Below are 24,487 nucleotides of genomic sequence, written 5' to 3' on the forward strand. Positions count from 1 at the left end.
CTCAACAGCGCCTCAGCCATCGTTAAAAATAATACTAAAAGGTTGTACGAAAATTCCCCTGTGGCAGCTCTATTTAAAAAAAAATAATTGTACATTTTTTGTCGCAATAACTAGTCACATTACGAGTAAATATCAAAGAAATGTAAAAGTTTCGTGATATCATTTTATCAAGAAAATGTAATTCTATTATATTTCTAACATGACCCTTATAAGTATAATGTTAGTTATACATATAATATTTAATTTTTATCTTGAAGCTGGCATTAAATAAAAGATTATCAATTTTTCTTTATACCCTCTTAATGAAAATGTTTGAATGAATAAGTGCTAATAAAACTTTAGCGCGTTTTATTTCAATTTTATTTCACGAATGAAACACCATTCACTCATTCGTTTATTCGTTGAAATATTTCGAGAAATAAAGCCTTTTGTCGGGAACGTATTATTTAATTCCATTATTCACGCCGAATATATTATTTATTTTCAGAGAAACATTAATACTACATTGGAAATTATTTAACATATAAGTAACTATTCATTGACCAATGATATTATATCTCACTCGCGATATACATTATAAAAAGAGTAAAAGAGAGAAAAAATTCATTTCCTAATGTAACGAAAGATTTTCGTCTCACCTCACATATCAAGAATGAATATATATGATGTATTAAAATATACAATCATTAACATTTAAAAGTAATTATGTGTGACTTTTGACAGCTTCAAGTTACTAACAAAGTTTTCTATTTCAAAGTTTTCCGAACCGAGAGTGTGCTTTGCCCGGTACGAACTCGCGCATACATAAAATTTTGACAAATGAGAGGGGTTCAAACTCGAGAGATTTACAGAATGATTACCAGAGGATACACAATGACCAGAAACCAGGTGGTATGGGATATGGCAAAATACATCATATATAAAAATCTGCTATGGATGTCTATCTATTATACCTTAAGATAATGTAATTAGTCCATTGTCTATTTTTCTGCACATCTATGTCACAGTACAAATTGAATTTGCAACTAAAAAGTTGTATATTTAAGTTTATGTTATGCTAAATACTTACAAACTATACAGCACGATATTTTCGTATTCAATTAACAAGTGTAGGTACAGGTTAATATTAGTAATATATCAGTTAAATAAAAAAATATGCATATAAATAAGTCAACCCCAGTTTAGAAAAAGTATTTTATATAAGTTTTTAATTAATAAATATATAAAAATGTCCTCAGACCGATTTCAGCCACGGCAGCCAATCTCAAGAGAGTTTAGCCAACTACGCAGGAGATAATATAGCGCACAAGTGTGCTCAAACACAGGTGCACTTTCTATTCCCTAACTCTCATAATCCGATGGGACGGTAATCCGACACGACCGAAAAGAGTTCAGGCGCTGGACCAACGGCTTTACGTGCTTTCCGAGGCACGGGAGTGTTACACTTCCAACTTACAGACTCCGGGCTGCTTCTGAGAATTTTCTGACAGAAAAACTCAATAACTTTTTATTGGCCCGACCTGAAAATTGAATCTAGGACCTCCAGGACTGCGGCCTTACATCAAGCCACAGACCAATAAGGCAGTCATATTTTTTGAATAAAAAATTCAATCAAAAATTTTTATTCAAAAATTCATTGAATCAATATTTTTCTGAAAACTTGGATAATGTCCCAATTTCAAGTTTGTAACTTAAGTGGTGTTCGTACATTGCCAGTCAGTTGCCAAAAATAGTTTTCAGGCGCGCCGTAAGCGGACGCTCAAAGTCCACGCGCGGCCTACATGTCAAGGACACGAAAACAGTGTTTTCATGTTCGTGAAACGTAAACTCATTTCGCCTGACACTAAACTTTATAGAGCCACTAACTATGTTATGGGACAACATATTCGGCTTAAGTTCAAGAGAAAATTTCGCGAAAAAATATTATATTCCGCATATTTTTGGTGACTTTAGACGTCGGCTTTTGCTGAAGCGATGGTTATTAAGCCTAATAAAAAACAAGATACTAATAGAAACATGAAATTATTTTTAAATTTAACCTATGAAATATGAATTACCTAGGAAGCCCTTTTCTATTCTGAAATTACCTCAAAATTATTTCATAAATGTAACACTGTCAGCGTCCTACTGAGAAAAGATTTGGAGCGTATTGCATCAAGCTTTTCTTTTTTTTTATATTCGCCGGGAGGGAAAATGACTCTACTCTACCTGGTGGTAAGTGGTAGTAGAGTCCAAAAGCGACGATGGCCAGTACAGACGGGAAAAACGTTCTAGCCGCCTTCGCCTTGCCGGCCCGCAAGATGCCTCTTCACGCCTCGTTTGAAGGAACCCGGGTTGTAAGAGGAGGGGAACACGTGAGCTGGTAAGGAATTCCATTTTTTGGAAGTGCGACAAAGAAAGGAGTTGTCAAATTTCTTTGTTCGCGATGGAATTGATGTCACAGTTAGGCGGTGACATCGAGAACCAGCTCGCGTGGACTTAAGAAGGAAGGGGGAAGCAGGAATTAGAGAGAATAATTCCTCAGAGCACTCGCCGTGATAAAGTCGATAGAAAGCGCTCAGTGCTGCTATCTCACGACGCAATTGTAAAGGTTCAAGGGTGTTTGTGGCCTTTACGTCGCCAATAATGCGTACGGCACGTCGCTGCAACCGGTCCAAGGCCTCCAGTAGGTACTTAGCGGAGCCATCCCAAAGGTGCGAGCAATATGTACCGTACCTGTGTTTTGTACAGCAGGCACAGTTGTTGTGGCGTGAAAAAGCGCCGCACCTTGTTCAGAACTCCGAGTTTCCGTGAAGCTGTTTTTATAACAGCCTCGATGTAATCCCTTGGACTAAGGTCGCAGCGAACGTCAATCCCCAGCATGGCTATTTTGCTTTGTATCACCAGCAGAGTACCACAGAGGGAGGGAAGAGGGAAAATGCTGCCTTTTTACTGTGAGAGCGCATACCTATGTTTTCTTGGCATTAAACTCAACAAGATTATGGAAGCCCCGTTTGGCGATGAGCTCTAACGTCCTATCGAGTTCAATGACAAGATCTTTCCGCCTTCCCTCAATTTCCGCTCGCCCAGCCACTGCGCGTCCGTGGTATCCACCATGCACTGTACTATCGTCTGCATAGCAATGTATGTTCCCAAGAGAGAGCATATCATTGATATGCAAAAGAAAGAGTGTGGGAGATAGCACAGATCCCTGGGGGACCCCAGCATTCACTACAAAAAATTGTGAAGCGCAACCATCAACTAAAACACGAAGGCTACGCTTGTGTAGAAAGCTGGCAATCCAGGTGCATAGCTGAGCAGGCAGATCATATGCAAGACCCTGTCGAAAGCCTTGGAGATATCGAGGCTGACAGCCAACGATTCTCCATGCTTGTTGATAGCTTCACCCCAGAGGTGTGTTATCACCTGTGGACCGTTTTGGTCGAAACCTATACTGACGATCATTAATTAAACAGTGATCTTCTAGGTAATGGATCAGTTGGTTGTTTAAAATCCTTTCCATCACCTTACAAAGTACTGAGGTGATAGCTATTGGCCGATAATTTGCCGGGTCAGACCGATCCCCTTTTTTGGGAACCGCTTGCACATTAGCTCTTCTCCAAGCCTCCGGCACACATCCCGAAGAGAGAGAAAGTTGGAACAGGCGCGTTAACACAGGAGACAGCTCCGCCGCGCACTTCTTCAGCACAATGGCTGGTATTCCATCAGGACCGCTAGCTTTCCGTATATCAAGTGATTGCAGTTCCGCACGCACATCACGTTGCCTGATTTTAATGTCAGGTATGGCCACATGAAGGTATTGTAGGTGGCAGCGCACTACAATCATTGATGACGGAATTGTCGGCAAAGAGTTTAGCCGGGAGATCAGCTTGCTCTTGCGGACTGTGAGCTAGTGATCCGTCCGGATTTTTGAGCGGTGGCAGCGAAGGTTGGCAGAAATTGTTTTGCTCAGACTTGGTCAGACGCCAGAAGCTACGGGAGTCCCTAGGATGCGAAATAAGGTCATGACCAATCTGTACAATGCGCTGTGCATCCGCTCTCGTGTATGCCTTCCTACAGGACTTTGGAATTTTTATTGTAGTTTGCTTTCAGTGAGTCAATGTTAGATGCCCCGCTAATGCAGCCGTTGATCCACTTGCGATATGCCTCCTGCTTAGATGATACAGCATCGGCACATTCACGAGTGAACCAACGGTTACGCGTACCCCTACTGACGAGATCTGAGCTGGAATGTAGTATTCAATTCCCAACATGATCTCGTCAGCAACAGCAGCCGCACTAGCTGTCAGGTCATTCCCACTGAAGCAACGTTCCTTCCAAGGGACCGACGCATAGTAATCGCACATACCGTCCCAATCTGCCGACTTATAGTGCCAAACGTGACGTTTGCATACCGCTAGTGGCGGCCGCTTGGCCTGTGGCACTCTGGTAGATATAAGGCTGTGATCCGAAGAGCCAAGAGGAGCCTGAACCACAACCTGATATTCCACCGGGTGAGAAGTCAGCAGAAGGTCCAGTAGAGAAGGTGCTTGCCCATCAATGTCTGGGATCCTGGTGGGCTGATCAACCAGTTGGGTCAAGTCATGTGTGAGAGCAAAAGCATGAGCAGTCCTTCCAGCATGGTCAGTTTTGAGGGATTTCAACCATGATTCGTGGTGAGCATTAAAATCCCCCAAAAACACCAATTCCGCGTTAGGAAATTGCTCTTGCACAGCATCTGCCACCCGACTAAGATGGTCAAATAATCGGCTTGTCTTCAAGTCACCATTGTGGGATCTGTAGAGACACACGTAGACTCGACTCTGATGAACCAGATCCACACGTACCACCAACATGGAGAAGGAGGGGTCCTCCAAGCAGCGCAGTCGGTGACAGCAAACATCCGTCCTGACGAACAAGCATACTCCGGCTTTCGCTTTGAAGGATTCTTCAAGCGTGTAGCTGGGATAATTAAGGGAGCTGATATCGGCAGGACGGAGTCTTTGTGTCTCCGTGAGAAACAACATTGCTGGCCGTGCTGTCTCGAGATGGTGGTGGACAGCGTTGAGGTTAGCGTGGAGTCCACGGATGTTAGAGAACTCGACCTCAAACAGCGAGGGTATGGTGGGGGTGTGCACAACTGTACAACCATTATTTCTGTTTTGTTGCGCTACCATTTGGGAAAAAAAATGGAAAAGAGACGTGAAGCGAGCGACGTATTGCCACGATAGGGATGGGCAAAGTGTGGAGGCGTGTTTCCCCAATGGAAAAATACACTGACCCGCCGGACGGAAGGGCCCCCGAACCCCCCCGGAAGTGGCCGCCGGGACCCCACCTTCCAGTCACCAACCGGCACGACGGTCCACCCCGAGATTATGCGTGGCCTGGTGGGGCAGCCTCGTGAGCTGGTTAGGTACGCTCGGGCCCCTGTACTGGAAACAGCCGTTTCTTCGGGTCTCAATGTCCGGCAGGTCAATACAGTTTCCCCCGGCATTGGTTCAACAGCCGTCTCCATTGGACCAACACCCATTGCGGCAATACTCGCTCGGGCACTGGCTGTACACTGGCTGACCTCGAAACGCGGCTGCAAGCCACTTCACGAGTTTTTCACCATGCGTACGGTGGTAACAAGCCAGGCGGATGTTAGCATCCTACCACCAGGTGAGCAAATGGTCGCTCAGATATCCCTTAGTCGCCTCTTACAACACCCATGGGAAAGAGAGGGGCAGTGAAATGTATTCTTTCTCCGTGACTGCATGGACGTGCTAGTTTTTTTTGGCTGTATCCATGTTTTGTATAATTTTTTTCTTTTTGTGGTGTACGATAAAGTATAAGGTAAAGTACTTTTTATTGCCACTCGCTCGGGCACTGGCTGTACGCTGGCTGACCACGAAACGCAGCTGCAAGCCACTTCACGAGTTTTTCACTATGCGTACGGTGGTAACAAGCCAGGCGGATGTTTAACATCCTACCACCAGATGAGCAGATGGTCGCTCAGATATCCCTTAGTCGCCTCTTACGACACCCATGGGAACGAGAGGGGCAGTGAAATGTATTCTTTCTCCGTCACTACACGGATAATTTTTTTTTTTAAATAAAAGGATTTTCAAATGTGGATTACTGGATATATCTTTTATCCTACTCTTAAAATAAAAGAGGGCTTAAAAACATACATTTCTACAGCGGTGTCTTAAGATCAATTCAATTAACTCATATATTTTTAACTAATTTAAAAAATATAGGTATATGAAAGTCAATACCTTTTAACTGGTAGCGGTACTCCATGGTAAGTGGCTAGTCAATGAGATCAAACAAAAGTATAGCAGCATCTGTGATCAATCACGTGTCAAACCTGAGTAGCAGATTTCACAATACGTCGTTTAGATTTTGTTTCTTTATTTTAAGAACGAAATAACCGTGAAAAATTACAGGAAAAGATGACCATGGCACCGTTTCTGAGAAAAAAAGCGATGTTTAAGAGCTTAATACAGAAGATAAATATTTTTCTTATTTGTACTAATATGTAAAACTATCAAGTTTTGGGCAGATCATCAGTCATTAGTTATAAGAAATTGTAAATAATATCAAACATATATTCAATATACTTCTTTCCTAAAAGAAGCATTTGATTGCAGCAGACAGCTTTTTTTCAATACGAAATATTTAATATATTTTCTAAATCAGTCTACGCAACCTTCACTTATGTCGTTATATTTATATTTTTTGGCCGACTTTTGTTTAAGGGATGAGTGGCCCTCATCCCTTAAACTTGATCATTATAACGCTAAACACTCACTTTAAACAAATATTTCACGTGTCCAAGCTAAATTTCATAAAACTTTATTCCAAGAGTCTTACAGCTAATATATTGATGAACTTTAAAGCTTAGACTTAAAACGAAATCAAATCCGCTTAAGCATTATTTACGTAAATATCAAACTTCAGATTAAAGAACATAATATCATAATTACACGTAAGGCTAAGTTGAAAATGATTTTCGAAACTTTCAAACAACTTAGTGGGATTACAACGACGGATTTTTAACTAACTTCTTCGTCCCTCAAAAGTTTTCCGAGCCAAGTTTAAATACATATCTTATGGATCTCGTCAACTTTTAAATATAAAATATATTAGACGTATTATTATACGTGATAATAATATATAAATCAAACAATTTCCGTAACAGCCTGTGAATGTCCCACTGCTGGGCTAAAGGCCTCCTCTCCTCTATTTGAGGAGAAGGTTTGGAGCTTATTCCACCACGCTGCTCCTTCTAGATTCTATTAAATTAATATTTTTTTTATCTTTTCGTGATAAGTATTATGGTTTTTATATAAAATATACATAAGTGATTATAATTCATCTCGTGCTTTACGATGAAGGAAAACATCGTGAGGAAACCTGCATGTGTCTAATTTCACTGAAATTCTGCCACATGTCTATTCCACCAACCCGCATTGGAGCAGCGTGGTGGAATAAGCTCCAAACCTTCTCCTCAAAAAGAGGAGAGGAGGCCTTTAGCCCAGCAGTGGGACATTCACAGGCTGTTACAATAATACATAAGTAGGTCGTTCTTATTATCTATTATCTAATATTAGTGGTAAGATTTCCTTATTACTTACCACTCCTCAAAGTATAATCTATTTAATGAAAATAAATACAGAAAACGTGACAATACCACACTTTTACAATTAAAATCGAGGTAAAAAAGGTAAATATAAATTGACAATCGGCGAAGCCATTGAAGACAAAAAAACAGGCTGATATTTTACCTTCATCTTTTATTAGTCGCATAAAAATTACATACTTTTATAAACAAAAATTATTTATTTATATAAGTATTTTTACTTTTAAATAAAAAAAAACTATCATTAAATTGTAAGTTAATAAGGATAAATTATTATTTTGTTAAAGTTTTGCTGGACGAGTATTTATTAAAGTGACAGTTTGGCAGTTATCGAAGCAATCGTATGTATAGCAAATATTAATATACAAACCACCATGTTTTTATTATTGATGCATCCTTGAATTTCATATTTATATTTTGAGATACGATTAAGAAATGCTATTAAAGTACCGTAATCGCTCTCCGGTCCTCAGAAAATATGTTTATTAGATCTTGTTTACGTAAATTGGGTACAAACGAAAAGAGGGATTGAATATATATATCGATATAAAAAAATTTGTAAGCATTTTCATATGTTGAATAATTTTTATTTAATTAAAAGTTTTCCCTAACATCATTGAATTGAAAATAAGTAATATTTATTGGTTAGGCGTCATCTAGTTCGGCTCGTATTAGTTTCAACCCAAGGGTTATTATAGTTCAATAGAATTCCCAAAAAGCAAAGTGAAGATATATACATCAAAAATCAATCAACTTATTATTAAGGCGTTAAAATATTATCAAGTACTTAGAAAACTTTAAATGATTAAAGGTAACTTTAAATAATATTCTTGTTTCAGATCTTAAAGATGACACAGAAGTGCGTCAGTGTTTGTGCCAAAGTGTAATGCCAATCAGTATGGGGTGTACGCCGAGTATGCTCTTAGACCATAAAAATCGCAGACGCGATAGCACAGGGTCACAAGAAGCGGCCTTGGCAAAAATTGCTCCAACACCTGTGTGCCAGAATAAAGCGGTGCAAGCCGCTAGAGCCCCACGTGCATCACTCGAATCAGACGGCTTCAGCATTCAGCTCTCCAGCAAAAAAGACAGTTATGTGTCACAAATGGGTAACAATTTTGCTACCCAATTGCACATAAAGAGGATTTCTGGTAAGTTTTGCAATTAATTAATTTAAATGATTTCAGCTTCTGACTTTAATTAGAATAAGTTATATAAGAATTTTCTACTTTGGGCCGTTATTTCTTATATAATATCATAAAAAATAATCATTTTTTCGATGTAACTTGATACTTGGTTCTGGTCTTCACTGTGCAAATACGCGTCGAATGAAATTGTTATGAAGTCGATATTACCATTATGAAGTATGTAAAGAATAACAAAATGAAGTCACACACGCGCTCACACAAACGTGAACTAGGAGATTGTCTGTAATTGCATTTCTTTCACTTTCGAGCAAATAAAGTATAATAAAAATAAGTTCAATATACTAAAATAGAGTCCTATGACCGATTTTTGGCCACGGTGGCCAATCTCAAAGACTAGCCAACTGTACAGCAGATATTAAATTACACTAGCATAATTATATTGAACTTGGTGTATTTATTATTAGGGCACCAAAGTAGCTTTTCTGCAAGCCCGTCTAGTTTGTTCTTCTTCTTCTTCTTTTGCCTAGCGTTTTCCCGGCCTAGTAATGCCAGGGTCGGCTTTCATGCATCTATGCCTCCACTTTGCCCGATCTAAAGCGTCCTCCTTAGTGAGGTCGTGCTCTCTCATATCGTCCCTCACAACATCGAGCCAGCGCTTCTTATTATACTTATTACTATTACTACCGCCAAACAACAATATTTAGTACTGTTGTTTTCCGATTTGAAGGATGAGCTAATGTATCTATAGGCATAAGGGACATAACATCTTAATTTCCAAGGTTGGTGGCAAGTTGGCGTTGTAAGTTATGGTTAATATTTCTTACAACGTCAATGTCTGCACGGTGGTAAGTGATAAGCAAGGTACTGAGTAAAGATGGCCCATTTGCCAGTTTACCTGTCGATTTATATAAAAAAACAAGCGTATGCTCAAACAAACGGTTATTTTATAATACGATCAACGGCTCGACATGCTTAATGAAAAATTGGACGTTTTTTTGTCCAATCCGGGATTTACAGTAAGAATTTTTAACCTTGTAAGTTAGTCTCTTGAGTAACAAAGAAGTTATGAAATATTGACTAAGTAAGTGTACCAATTGCGTGTCTACCTTTTTTGAGATATTTAGAGATTCTGTAATTACAAAATTTGTTGCTGGTATTGATTTTTATACGATAGCTGTTAATAATAAATGAGCTTTCTGTTAACTTAAATTGACATAAACCTATCATAACGAAGCTTGATGATAATTTTATGGCCTATTTTCATCAAAATATTCGCAATTTAATTATTTCACAGTGAGATATTGATTGTTCTCTTTCGAATTGTTATATCTATTATTCTATTTTGTTTTAACGATAATTAAAAGAATCGGGAGAGTCCAGGCCAGACCAGTAACCGAAAATTGTAAATTCAAATTCGGACATACATCACAAGAGTGAGGGCGTTGTGCGTTGCGTCATTGCAATGTTATGATTTCAACGCATTGAGTCTCACACGATCACTGTGGAATGAAAAAAATTACGCCGGTACACGAGTCGCAGCGCTCAGCATGTAGGGTGTGTCATGACAGACTTTAACAGTATAAACAATATTGCACTGCGTAGCGTTACCAGTCCGGCGCTGCGACACCACACCCTCCCCGTTTCGTTTCTCTGGTTTCCGTTTCCAGAAGGTGTTTCCAAAGTGTTTCATCGTCAGAGGACAGGGCAGCATGTGGCATTATTTCCAAGGACATTGTATGAAATACGAAAGTGCGTCAATGCTCAGTTGTCGCAACGCAGTAAACCACACCCGTGTAGCCTCACTGTTAGATCTCATGTGCTTTGTTTTTATTTTTAAATATACATTCATCATCATTTCGATAGATGCAGGTAACCTGCATCTATCGAAATGATGATGAATGAAATTCTGCCATATGTGCACCAATTCACGCTGGAGTCGTGTGCTGGAAACTAAAATTCTGAACCAAGATTTTTTTTATAATCACCTATTTGTATGATATATTAATAACCATTATTACTAGTATAATTTATAACATTTTTATATTTTATTAGTCCGATGTTTTGTGTTCATGGAAACATCTTGTACGTATAATTTAAATTACAAAATTGAATCAAACTATACATTAGATATTTATTTAAGAAACGTATTTAAATTAAATATACACCAATAGAGAGTTAACCATACGGATTACGTGTCAATGGTTTCCATTTCATTTCTCCTACCGAACGATCCGGTGGTTGCAAGTTCGTGGCGTCTTCGTCTACAGTCTTACGAATTATTTCATTGACAATAGATTTAAAGTCTCTATAGAGACAAACTGTTATATTATCTTCAAATGGACAATATTGCAATGACTTGTATAAAGCGATTCTTTCTAATATTTTCTTCAAAGTCTTAACTTCAATCGGAACCGGTAGTCTGTAAGGATCCCAATTAGTAATATAAAACTTTTTAATTTCTTTTGTTTTCTTGGTGTTTATCTTCTGTTTTTGACTGATTGAATCTTTAAGAAGACACAATAGTAGCAACTGAAATTTAAAAAAAAATAGGTGCAGTGCAAAGTTTTATAAAATAAGTGTCGATTATCCGCGTTGCAATCACGAATCTATGAAAGATTGTACGTGTCCACTTTTCCATCTATCCACCTTTTCACACGTCCATTTATCTACACGTCCCGCACACCAATCGACATCGACCTATCAACCTCTACGACATACGTACTTACCTATTTTTCCATGTCCTGCTACCTATTATTCTATATAGATGTTTTAAAAAAATAAGTCGTTTCATATTTTAACTTTATTTTGCACCGAACTTTGCAGTCCGATATTATATATATAATAAAAAATGTTCATGTTTGCTCTTTAAATATATTTACAAAAAAAAATTAGCCGTCACAGGGCTGGCAGATGTGACACATCGAAATTTATGGTAATTGAAAGAATGTGTAATTACTTACGAAAAGCAATAAATATTGAGTAAAATAAATAAAACATGGGCTTTCCTTGATAAAATTAATATATTTTTCATATTAATATATAGCAACGAAATAATAAAATACACGCGCCATACAATGTATAAGAGAGCGTCATGCCGTTTGCTGCCACGGCATGCGCCAATAGAAGTTTCACAACAAAAAGGCAAAACTAGTAACGCTTCTAGGTCAAGCTCAGTGCTTACGGTTCGAAACGCTTAAGCTGTATTTAAGAGATTTTGTGTTATACATGCAGATCTATGTGTGATGTTATGACGAGGGCGCGGCGGAAGTTTTTTTTCTTTATATAACTATTTGAAGAATACATTCCATCCATTTAAACAATCCATGTTTGTAGTAGTTAAAAGAAGACATTTTTTCAGAAGTTGCAGTTTGCAATAAGTATTTATAATTTACTTTAACTTTACTTTTTCTTTGCGGCCATTTTAAACTTAATATTTATTTATGTTTATAATAGATGTTATTATAAAGTTTGAGAAAGTTTTCGCTCAATCTAACCGAGATGACACTGGCTTAAAAGGCCTACGTATGGTGTATTTGACGAAAAAAAAATTCATTAATTATACTATTTTAAGGACCGGACACACGTGTTACGTGCGCTAAGGGAAAGAAACGGAAATGGCCTCGAAGTGAAAGTGGGATGTGACTAACTTTAAAGAAGGATCAATGACTCAATCTCACCCGCTTCGCTTAACAGCGTAGGTTTTTAAAAGTTTAACCCTCTTCATAAAAACAGTTCTATAACATAAATACTTCATTGGTTGTTTTTACATCTCCATCAATCATTATTGGGGGTCTAACGTACCCACTGAAAAGGTTTTTACCTACTACTTGTTCTATTCAAATGAAACCACTCAATCGGTTCGGTGGTTTGATTTGCATGATTTGATTTTCTAAGTTAACTTTTATATAATTTAAGTATTCTGGAATATACATTATATTACTGATTATGCAGTCGGGAGGCCTAACAAACTTGAGTTTGTTATTTGTATCATGGTTATGTCTAGCACAACTTCTTACAAGATTGATTAAAAACTCTTATTACCAAAAAATATATATGTACAGAGTACACAGCAACAATATTTCTTACGCACATACTTTGTTGTTTATGGTTATTAAGCAAATAAATAGTCGTTACTCACCCATATATATAATTTCATTTGAAAATTTTTAAAACCACTGAATAAGAAAATATTCAAGTCCTTAATGACTAAGAAATAATACATGAAGTGGAGTTTAATCAATTATGTATTACTCTGCAAGATCGTTGCATAAATTTCACACATTAATGCATCAAGTTTCATATTTACGGAGTTGGAAAATTAATTTAAATCATAATTACAGAAGTGTCAAACTTAAAGCTATTATAATCGATTTTTATTTATCGATTTTATAATTAATCGCAATAATTTAACTTGTGAACGTGTCAATGAACGGAGAGGACCTCGTTCCTGTTTTTCATGAGATAAAGTATCTCCGACACAAGGTGAGGTTATAAGATGTCACCTCCGTTATGTTTGGCTGTAGGAAGTCACGTTCGATATAGCGGACGGACATAACGCTTATCTGTCATATTGTCCTCGATTTACTCTCTGTTGCATATCTAGTATTTGCCAATGAAATATTAGTTTGGCCTTCAAACTAAAAAAATCATATCTTGATTTTTATTCATGGATTTTGATCGATCACTGTTCTTGTTTGAATCGAAAATGATTTCAATCAAAAATAGGTTTAATAAAAGCACGTATCGACAATTTTTAATTAATTTCCCTTGTTTCTTTATTTTCAATCAAAAAATTGGTTAACATCTAGAAAAACCGATTTATAACGACATAAAACTGACAAAATGTTTTTGAAAATGCGACATCGGCTTGTCAAGTACGATATTTGTTTCTTTTTTTTAAAACTTGTTAGAAACAATGTCGATTGTGTTATAAACAATATCTAAGCTTAACTAATGTAGCAATATTAAAAGATTCGTTATCCTTTCTATTCATACGTTACAAAGAAATGACAATATTTTTTATTCGTCTCAAATTAGTATAAATAATCGTATAGAATGTTCAATCGAATTTATCATATAGCTTAATAAAATAGTAACTATACAGCTAGCTTATAAAAATATTCGCTTTAAAAAGCCTCACCCACGGCCACTATATTTAGTGACGCTAAGCCACGCCTACGTACATTTCATTTTTGTTATTCAATTTAAAACGGCTTTCCAAGTTAAAAATATGTGATATAAACAAATACAAGCTCATATTTCATTCCTTAAGAAGAATAACAAAAATATAAGAGATTTTTTTTTAGTTGATGAATCTTTTATTTTTTTAGTTTGATCTATATTGGGTGTCACAAGTTTTTTTTTGTAATTGATACGAGTGGTATGTTAATATCCTGAATCTGAATTTTTGCACTCGTGTCGGAGACGGCAGTCTCATAGGATTATGAGAGTGAGAGAAAAGAGAGTGCACTCGTGTTTGCGATACGTAGCAGGTGTTTAATGTCCCTGGGCCGCTGTGTCGTAAATCGACCGCTTTAGGCGATCCACATACTTTTTGTCATTATCCTAGTTGACTATATAAAGCCGCAGATCCTGAGGTTCTAGGTTCAAGCCCCTAGCTGGGCAAATAAAAAGTTATTGAGATTTACGTCGAAAAAAATCTCAGTAGTAGCCCGGAGTCTGGAAGTCGAGAGTGCTTACACTCCCCTACCTCGGAAAGCACGTAAAGCCATCGGTTCAGCGCCTAAACTCTATCCGTAATGGTTTGCAGGCACATCAGATTATGAGAGTGTAGGAATAGAGAACGAACTGTGCTTGCGCACTGTGCAATGTAATATGTCCTGCACAGATCTGTGTCACCTTTAAGAATGGTAACCGTTTCCGAAATCCGAAACTAAATTGCGAAGGTGTATCTGATTTTCTTACTACAATGATTAGATTTTAGATTTAGTCATTCATTTATTCGTTGATTATTTAGATATTGTATGATTTTCATTAGTTAACTTTTTTTTGTATCAACTGACATACGGTATCTTCATATTCATTATATATTTTATTTTAATTACTTATGTATTTGAATGATGGCTTGATGACTTCGGAAAACATTAAAAGTAACAGCCTGTGAATGTCCCACTGCTGGGCTAAAGGCCTCCTCTCCTCTTTTTGAGGAGAAGGTTTGGAGCTTATTCCACCACGCTGCTCCAATGCGGGTTGGTGGAATACACATGTGGCAGAATTTCAGTGAAATTAGACACATGCAGGTTTCCTCACGTTGTTTTCCTTCACCGTAAAGCACGAGATGAATTATAATCGCAAATTAAGCACATGAAAATTCAGTGGTGCTTGCCCGGGTTCGAACCCACGATCGCCGGTTAGGATTCACGCGTTCTTACCACTAGGCCATCTCGGCTCTACAAACAAACATTTATTAGTATTTAATACGAAATTAAGTGTCTTGTGGTCAATACGTAACAACTGCTCTCAGTTTATTTATGAATAATGTAGTTTGGTCTGTACAAATATGTGTGACGTATAAAGATGTAGGTAATCTACAGCTGTTGCCAAAAAATAATATCGGATAAATGTTTTTTTTTAAACATTTTAATGGTATTGGTTGAATTATTATTAAATATTATTTTACATGTTATTCAGTATTAATGACTCGGAACACAAAACCTTAACGAAAATCGGGTGGCTTTCTCAGATTACTTTGAAAATAAATATTTTTTGTAATAGGTAATTACAGTTGGAAATTTAAAATTAGGACAATAAGTTAAAATACTCGGATACGATAGATTAATTATTCAAGAATAATGCGTAATACACTAAATATTAAACGTTAAACTGTCAAATTAAATTAATAATTATTTATGTCTTCAGTTTATGCAACATTTACCAGTCACTACCCTATTTTAAATTTAAAAAAATGTAGAAATAAAAAATAATAGATCTTCAATTTCTAATATATTCTGTACTCAATACTTATGGACATTAATTTAATGTAATATTCAAAAAATGATAAAAAAGTGGCATTCTAAATTTTAAATCAGGCGACCATTCTTAAATTTAGATCCTAATTTTCTATAAAGTATCGAGTCGAAACGCGTGATTTCGTAAAAAAAATTTGGGCTACTTTTTATTACCCTGGCTCTCCTGGCAGGCCTACACGCTATTGGCGCACGTAGGTATTTCTGCAGTCCTGTCAGGAACATGGCGAAATGCAGCCCTCACAATGCTACACGCGTGACATATCATACACAAATCTGACATTTATTTTATAACTGAGATCGCATACAATATTGATTAAAATTTGTGTTATGATAGCAGATTATATCATATATTGGCTACAGCAAAGCAGAAACATTACTGCAAATTCATTTCCAAATACTAGAATAAGTTTTACTTTAGCAGATGCAATTCTGGTTTTATGTGCACCAAAGTTTTCTGACTTTGATTATTAAAGATATGAATAATTAAGATGAAATGTCTGATTAGAATCGTATATATATGAAAAAGGGAAGACGATGCACATCACGTTTGATTAAATAGCAGGAATAAGAGAAAAAATAACTTAAAATTCTTTTAACTTTCACTAAGAATATTATGAATTCCCTATAAGTAGGTACGTACATTATATAATACACAATATAATATCATCATACTTTTGAATACTTCATACTCTTAATGGTAGATTTATATCATTATATTATTAAGAATATTATCTTATTAAGACTTGCATACATTTTGGTATTTATTTTTGAGTTAAAGTTTAGTAATATTAAGGTACTGTAAATGTAATGCATTTCTTTATATTTATGAATCAAACGCACTATTTGCTTTAGTTATTTAATTTATTTTTTTACAAAAGTTACTTGTAGTTGTAAAATATTTATAAATTTTGTGTCACGGATGTCGTCCTTATTAGGATCATGTTTTCTTGGGATGTTTGCTTTTACATATGTACTCAGGTCACAAAATACATTTGGTATTCTGTGACCATTTGCACTCAGGTAGTGAAATATAGGGGAGTCAATATAATGTTATGTTTAAAAATATACATATTTCTTTTGTGTGTTCTAGAGTTCAACTTGTATACCAAGAAAAATCATGAAATGTAACCTTACCATAAGTACCTCTACCATACTATTTTGTGTCTAGTCTATTTTCTGTGTTAATTTTGTACTTACTTTAATAGCATTCAAAGAATACTATTAAAATGAAAACGAAGGCTGTTATTTTTAAAAGACATAATATGTTAAATAATAATCGCCCGAATAAAAGGGCCATTAATGATCAAAATTGGACTCAATGAGGCAACTCTGGTCGTTATTTTGCTTAACTTTAGATTTTAATAATATAATTTTGTTTTATTTGTTGTTTGTTTTTAAGAATTATATTTTGTAAAATTGAGGCTTCTATATATAGTTTTGCTCACTAAAAAAGACGGAAAACATTAATCGGAATTATTATGTTTTGACGATGATGAGACTCAGTTATGTATTGTTAACAACAATTATAATGAATACAACAAAATAATCAAAACGATATTTCAATTGAGTGACGTTTGTTTTTCTATCTACAATGTGATTGTTAGTAGCGTTTTAAATGCTTTCAATTTTAAATCAATGAGACTTTATTTTATTAAAATCGTTCTCGAGATTTCTTTGAACATCATAATTGAATCAAATCATCAAAACTTCAACCAATATTTAAATATATAATACATAAATTCAAAGTATCGACCAAATAGTATTAACATATATTTATTCTTCTGAGTGAGAGAGATGGCCTAGTGGTTAGAACGCGTGAATTAAACGAATATCGTGGGTTCAAAACCCAAGCAAGTACCACTGAATTTTCATGTGTTTAATTTGTGTTTATAATTCATCTTGTGCTTGACGGTGAAGGAAAACATCGCGAGGAAACCTACACGTTTCTAATTTCATTGAGATTCTGCCACATGTGTATTCTACCAACCAGCATTGGAGCAGTGTGGTGGAATAAGCTCCAAACGTTCTCCTCAAAAGGGAGTTGAGGTCTTAGCCCAGCAGTGGGACATTAACAGGCTTTTACTGTTACTGTACTGTTTTCTGTTATTTTTCTATTGTACTTTCAATTATATACAAAACATTTGGTACAAATAATAATTTCATATTCATCTGTGAAAATCGCAATCTGTAGAACGTTTTACAGAATTCATTTTATTCCTCATATGGTGTTTTGAGCGTAATATCCGGTAGCCATTAAAACTTGTAACTGCAGTGCATATAAGCTTCCTTTTTATATATCATATGAACTATCAAATAAAATAACATAAAACATATATTATCAAATTTATTATGAAGAAATTATAATGATATATTTGTTTTATTATTTAATAAATTAATTTAAATTGTGATCTAATTATATAATTTTATAATGCCTTCTAATACTCAGTTAATTTAATTTAAAATATTGTTTAAATATATATGTTGTTGTATATATATGCTTACAGCAAATCAATTGAATTTGTATGTAAATAAATTACATTTAAATTGCACATTTACCTTTCCACTACAAACTCGTAACTGTATTCACATTGTTCAATTATTGACGTTATTATCGATCACATTGTTCGAATATTTCAAATTCAACGTAATGCGAAAGTGAGTTTGTTTGTTAATTACGACTTAACTATTCAACTGATTATCATGGAATGACATATCAAAGGTCGCGGTTACCCGAATATACACCTAGTAACACCGAGTGTTTTTAATTTGTATGTATAACCTCGTATTTGGAGTTAAAAGAAATTTAATCTCGGATGTATTTTCACGCGTGACCACTATCTGAAGTTGAAAGTATGAGCAGAAGCACTTATACGCTGTTAGATTTTACTTTTACGCGTATACTTCATCGTTTAATTCAGTAGAAAATTCTAAAGCGGTGTTAACTTTAAGTTTAAATAAAATTTATCGCGATTCAAAACGGAAAACAGTGATACATACTATTTGGTTTTCATCTTGTTTGGTTGTAATAAAGGTGGTAACCACCTAGAGGGGCCTGCATAAACCATTTATTTTCAGGAACTGTGGCTTGAATTCTGATGAGTAATGTGTTAGATTAATGTACAAGCCGTTTCAATAAATGAAAAATTATGATAACTGTAACACTTTAAATTTGCATGTATTAATCGGCAAATGATATTAACACGAAAATATTAAACAAAAAATAAACACTTTTTAAGCTTATTTTATTTTAAGTAGTTATTGCTTAAACATCAAAACGACTTTAGTGAGCGCTTTACTTTCTTGCATTCATCTGATTCTCTTTTATAACTCCAACTTATATTGCGTTTTCCAATCCACTCTACTCATTTCCATTCCTGCTCATTTACTGTTAATGCAGTGAGGCTATCTAACTCACTGTAACACTCTAGTCTCAATAGAGATTCTATATTTATTTATAAGAAATGTTGAAAGAACATTTTCTCTATTATCCTAGTTATATAATATTTTTTTTACTTATTTTAAGAATAAATAACGAAGTCGTATCTGATTTACTAAATACAAATCATATCAATCAATAAAATAATACCAAATCTAAAGTCTATATATATAATCTAGTTTTGGTATGATTTTGATTAGTTAACAATTGTTCTTTTCTACAATACAGAATCATAATATTTATATATAGAAGTACGTAAGTAATATTTATATATAGAAGGACAAATGGGTCGTCCTGTGATAAATAGTGAAAGCCGCAGACGTCGACAAATACAAACCATTACTTATATTGTCAATACGCTGCCAACCATAGGATCGGAGATATTGTGGTGTGATGCCTGTAATAACACTAGCTCACTCACCGTTCAAACCTATACCAAGCTCTGTAGATGTTTTGTGGTAAAATTATTAATAATATAAAATACAATGATTTTACATAACTCTTCACTTGTAAAGTAATACAATAAAGTGGAAACCAGTAAATATCCAATTGCTAGGCCTATTCATTTCCCTTGAGGTAATTTTTAATGGTTTATTACACCATGCTTCAATGCGGGTTGGTGGATACTCACGTTACATAAATTCATCTGACACATGCAGGTTGCCTCACGATATTATTCTTCATCATCGATTAAGTTATCATTACCCGGGATTGAATCCGTAATTTTCAATAAAGATATTTATTCTAGCCACTGAATTGTCAGCTCTCAAAAGTTATATGAAATACATGATTTATTCTGCTTCTCAATCAAAACTTTTACAATGAACATTAACTTGAGACGAAACGTTTTCAAATTACAAACTGACACCTGATCCTTTCGTCTCCTTATCTTCTGAGTGTTCTTAAAGTTATAAGTTTTAATATTCTCACATTACATAACATAGCTGTAAAGACTTAAACCATTATATCAAACGATGGTCTAGTATATAGATTATACGGCAGCAGACGCCAATAATAAATATATATAAACTCCTTAATGAATATAATCTATAATTTCTATATTGAAATATATAATTATAGAACTTAGTAATTGTTCTTTCAAAACTACATTAAAGTAGGTTTTCTTAGTTACAATCTATGTACATCCTGACATATAATTAATTAACTCAGTTTTGGTTATTGCTAAAAAAGTTGTACTAAAAAAGATTTTGCTTAACCATTTTTAACGTTGATTCCTTTTAATCCTCAATTAATTAAATAGAAATTGATAAATTTTAAAATTTGTGAAAAGCATTTTTCTTTTTAATACATCGAGACACAATAAATTTAATCATTCCGCTGGCGAAATCTTTAATGTTAGTTCTTTGCCGTCGCAATCATCATCATTTACTTGCTCTTATCCTTCTTATTTGCGGTAAAAAAAACAGACAAAAATAAATTGAAGGTGCAATGTGCATACTAATAAATAAAATTGTTAAATATATAAGAGTTATTTACGAAAAGTAACTACGGTACATAACATTTAACAATATTTTATGGAACCCTTCGAGCGTGAGCGGTTCACTCGTGAGCGCTTTTATAATTATAACTTTTCGTTGCGACTGCTTTAGGAATTCCATTAGCAATTAGCTGATTTTTTTTTTGCTTTTATTCAACATAAACTGTATGTGTATAATCTATATATATAATACGGGCTCATTATATTTATATAATTACTAAAACCTAATCGTTTAATGAGTCAATCTTACTGTCTTAGATATAGAACCTTGGATCCCGGGATATAAAAAAAAAAACTATTACCAAAACCCAAGTTACAAAGTTTTGAAATCCGTTAAGATTGTTGATGGAGTCGATTGTCAACTAGGAGTCCTGTATCGTGGAAAACCGTTCACGTTTTACAATCTTGATTTGAAAATGTCATCACTTCGATTAGAAATACATAAAGAGCTAACGTGAGTACAAATAGCAGAACTTGTTCTTTTTAAATTTTGTAATCAAAATTATTAAATTCATATTAATGGAAGACAATTTAAAGCACGACGGGATGGGATAGATTCTATTAATTTCCAAGACGTATCAACTATGTTTGTACGAGAATTTGAGTCGGGGAAAGTTAATTTATACAGAACACATGTCTCTTAGAAACACTACCTCCATGTTGTCTTACTAATTTAATTTCCACTGACTAACTTTCTCGTATGCTTATTGTATTACACACACTACTAGAACGAACTGTCGCAGAATCGCGTAATTAAAACTATGTATATACACATGTATATGTATATATATATGTATTAGTGCGTTTTCAGTGCAATGCTTTTGGTTAATTACAAAATACAGAAGTAGGTCTTCGCTCATAAGTGGGTCAGCTGTAACTTTATACTTTTCAATGTTGTTGGTCTACTCTCTCTACCATCGAGAGATTTAATGTCCTATCAGACAAAGAGAGTTAGTAGAAATACTTGGAACTGCACATACATTTAGGCGCTATAATATCGGATGGCGTGACTAAGACCCACTTTTAAGCCCAGGTGCATATCTTAATAGCAGCAATTTCTTCAAGACAAATTCGAACAGATTATAAAATAATTTGTAAGGGATAACTTTAATGTATAACGCATTGATGTTTTTAATATGTACCAACTTTTTACTACCAAAAATAAAAGAATTTCCTATGAATAATTACATACTTGGATAAAATCCATGTCCATTTTAATAAAATTCCAAACAATTATTGTTCTTAATATATACGAGTATTACACCGGCCTTTTATAAATGTCACCCATAACATTGGTCTTTATAAAACCGTTAGCGTAATAACGATCAAGTTGCGGTGTCATAATGTGCGTAATTGAATATGATATTATTTGATCGCGGCTAAAACCCGCCGCTACTCCTACTACTATTATAAATGTTAAAATTTGATCTTTGTGTCACACCACGCAAAAAAATACTGAATGGTTTAGGATGAAATTTGAAATAGAGATAGCTTATACTGAACACTTAGGCTACCTAAGACCTACCAAGCATAGCCGTGGGAGGAAGCTAGTAATATATAAATGTAATCTAATAATAAAAAACCACGGCACGTATCTACCAACCAAACCACAAACGCCAACGGACCGTTGGCGTGGTTGGTAGATACTTGCCTTTCACGCTGAAGGTTGTGGGTTCGATTCCCACCCAGAATAGACATTTGTGTGCATAAACACGTCTGTTTGTCCTGAGTCTGGTTGTAATTATCTAGTTAATTATGTATTTACAATTATATCAGTTATCTGGTTTCCATCGTACAAGCTCTGCTTAGTTTGGGATCAGATGGACGTGTGTGAATAATGTCCCAGGATATTATTATCATTGTTTATTTCAGACAACAAAAGTCTATACGATATCATATATCATATCGATTTTCGATACAAAAATCTATATTATTGTCAGTAACAATTTATCCTTGTAGCTACGTTAGTACATAATTAAACTATTTACGATTGTTGTCTCGGTGTACGGCACGTCACTACTTAACAATGAAGTTTTCAGGACACTCAGAGTAGCCCTCAGAATCTCATTGTCAAAACTCCTAGCGCGGCACCAAAATTACGCAATCCTCGACCTAAGAATCGCGAAGTAATCAGTCACACACACTTTATATTGCTATGTTTTGATTTGAAGGACAAATAAGCCACACCCATAATATACCACAGGAACTAGTACCTTACCTAGATACTTTTACCTGTCATTGTGTGATGGTGAAAGTGACTTACCATATGGCTCATTTGCTCGTCGGCCTTCCTAAATAATGAAAAAAATATATCATTTCTAAAAATTATACAAACACGAACATTAATATTCATTTGTCGAGACGTAAATCGCATTACAGTATTGACGCTCGTAAATTTAATCTAATTTAAAAACGACTGAAATAAAGATGATGAATTGCTCTCGTTTTTATTACGTTAGATTGTTTTTGAAGCGCACTACAAATCCGGTCATTATTTACACAATTTTCGTTGTACCTTTGTTATGTCAGTCATTAAATATTTTGTTTAAACAAGTAAGCTTTTATTTGTCATTGTTTTAACACACCAAAAGAGCCAAAATCTTTAAAAAAGAGCACAAAAAAAGTATTTTGCTTTTAAAATACTTTGATTAAATGAATATTAATTTTTCAAGCCTACATCGGTCTTTGTATCCGCGAAATTACTTGTAAGATTTTATATTACTTTAAGGGTTTTGATGTAATTTTGACTACTATTCTAATATTTTTCCAAGGAAGGCTTAGTAATATAATAAAATTTAATGTATTTATATCAATTTTGTCTTATAATCAATTTTGTCAACGTGTATTTTTTTATTTATCTTATCCTTAATATTATAAATGCTAAAATGAGTTTTATGAAATCTTACATACACGTTGTACCTAGGATAGTATAATATAAATTTCTTAATTCAATACATTATTATTACAATTTTATTTTTGAAAATACTCGTTTAAAAAACTAATACTTTTTAATAAAACGTTTATTTTTTAAAAGACCGTAATCGTCAAATACCTCTTTCATCTGTCCTCGGCCTAGAAGGTTGCCGGCTGTATTTCTTCTCGACACAAACATTTATTTCACTCATACTGGTATTTATTTCATTTATATCTTTTTCGTATTTGCAGACTCACAGTTTAAACTTACCTTTTCTCAGGAATATAGCAATTTTATTTGTTAATTTTATAAAATTTAGATATATAGGTATGTCAAAGAAAGTGCATTAAATAATACTATACAAAGGCTACGAGCATTTTCAATCAATCGTTATACAAGATGAAAGTTTTTTTTTACAGTTTTATCAGAAATGCTAACTGAACTACTGTCAAATAGGCTCTACTTTTCAAGAACATTCTAATAGATATTCTAAATGGTATAAGGCCTTAAGAATGTTGTTGATCTACATTATAAACAAACAGAAATAAAAATTGAGTTTCTTGCCGGTTCTTAACGTTAGAATTATTGCAAATTAGTTTTACATTTCATCGAATCAAAAGTGTTTATAAGAGCGTATTTATATTATTTGATTTTCAGGGTCGACTACGCCTATATATACTATGGTTAAGCCGTTCCTTATATCATAAGCCCTGTCTGACATACCTATATCACACTAGCTCATTCACCCTTCCAACCGCAACATAAAGTATAAAGTTTAGTGGTGGCATAACTTGAGGGTATTTACCCAAATATAATTTGATGTATTATGAGAATCGTCTAGACGCTATCATGAAAAATACAATGGATACTAAAGTCTCGCTATGTATATATAATTA

General features: G+C 34.6%; 1 protein-coding gene across 2 annotated transcripts in view; it reads left to right on the forward strand.

Moving 5' to 3' along the window:
- The window catches only part of LOC126774820 (high affinity cAMP-specific and IBMX-insensitive 3',5'-cyclic phosphodiesterase 8), a 182,685-nt gene that overhangs the window by 39,778 nt on the left and 118,420 nt on the right, over positions 1 to 24,487 (forward strand). Inside the window, exon 2 of one of the 2 annotated variants that reach the window (XM_050496439.1) lies at positions 8,446 to 8,757. In XM_050496439.1, the coding sequence (XP_050352396.1) occupies positions 8,493 to 8,757 (265 nt within the window). In that variant the 5' untranslated portion in view covers positions 8,446 to 8,492. Of the gene's footprint in view, positions 1 to 8,445; positions 8,758 to 24,487 lie in introns of those variants that run through there. The other variant, XM_050496444.1, reaches the window with a different exon arrangement.

Source organism: Nymphalis io, chromosome 17 (assembly GCF_905147045.1).
Source record: "Nymphalis io chromosome 17, ilAglIoxx1.1, whole genome shotgun sequence".
NCBI lineage: Eukaryota > Metazoa > Arthropoda > Insecta > Lepidoptera > Nymphalidae > Nymphalis > Nymphalis io.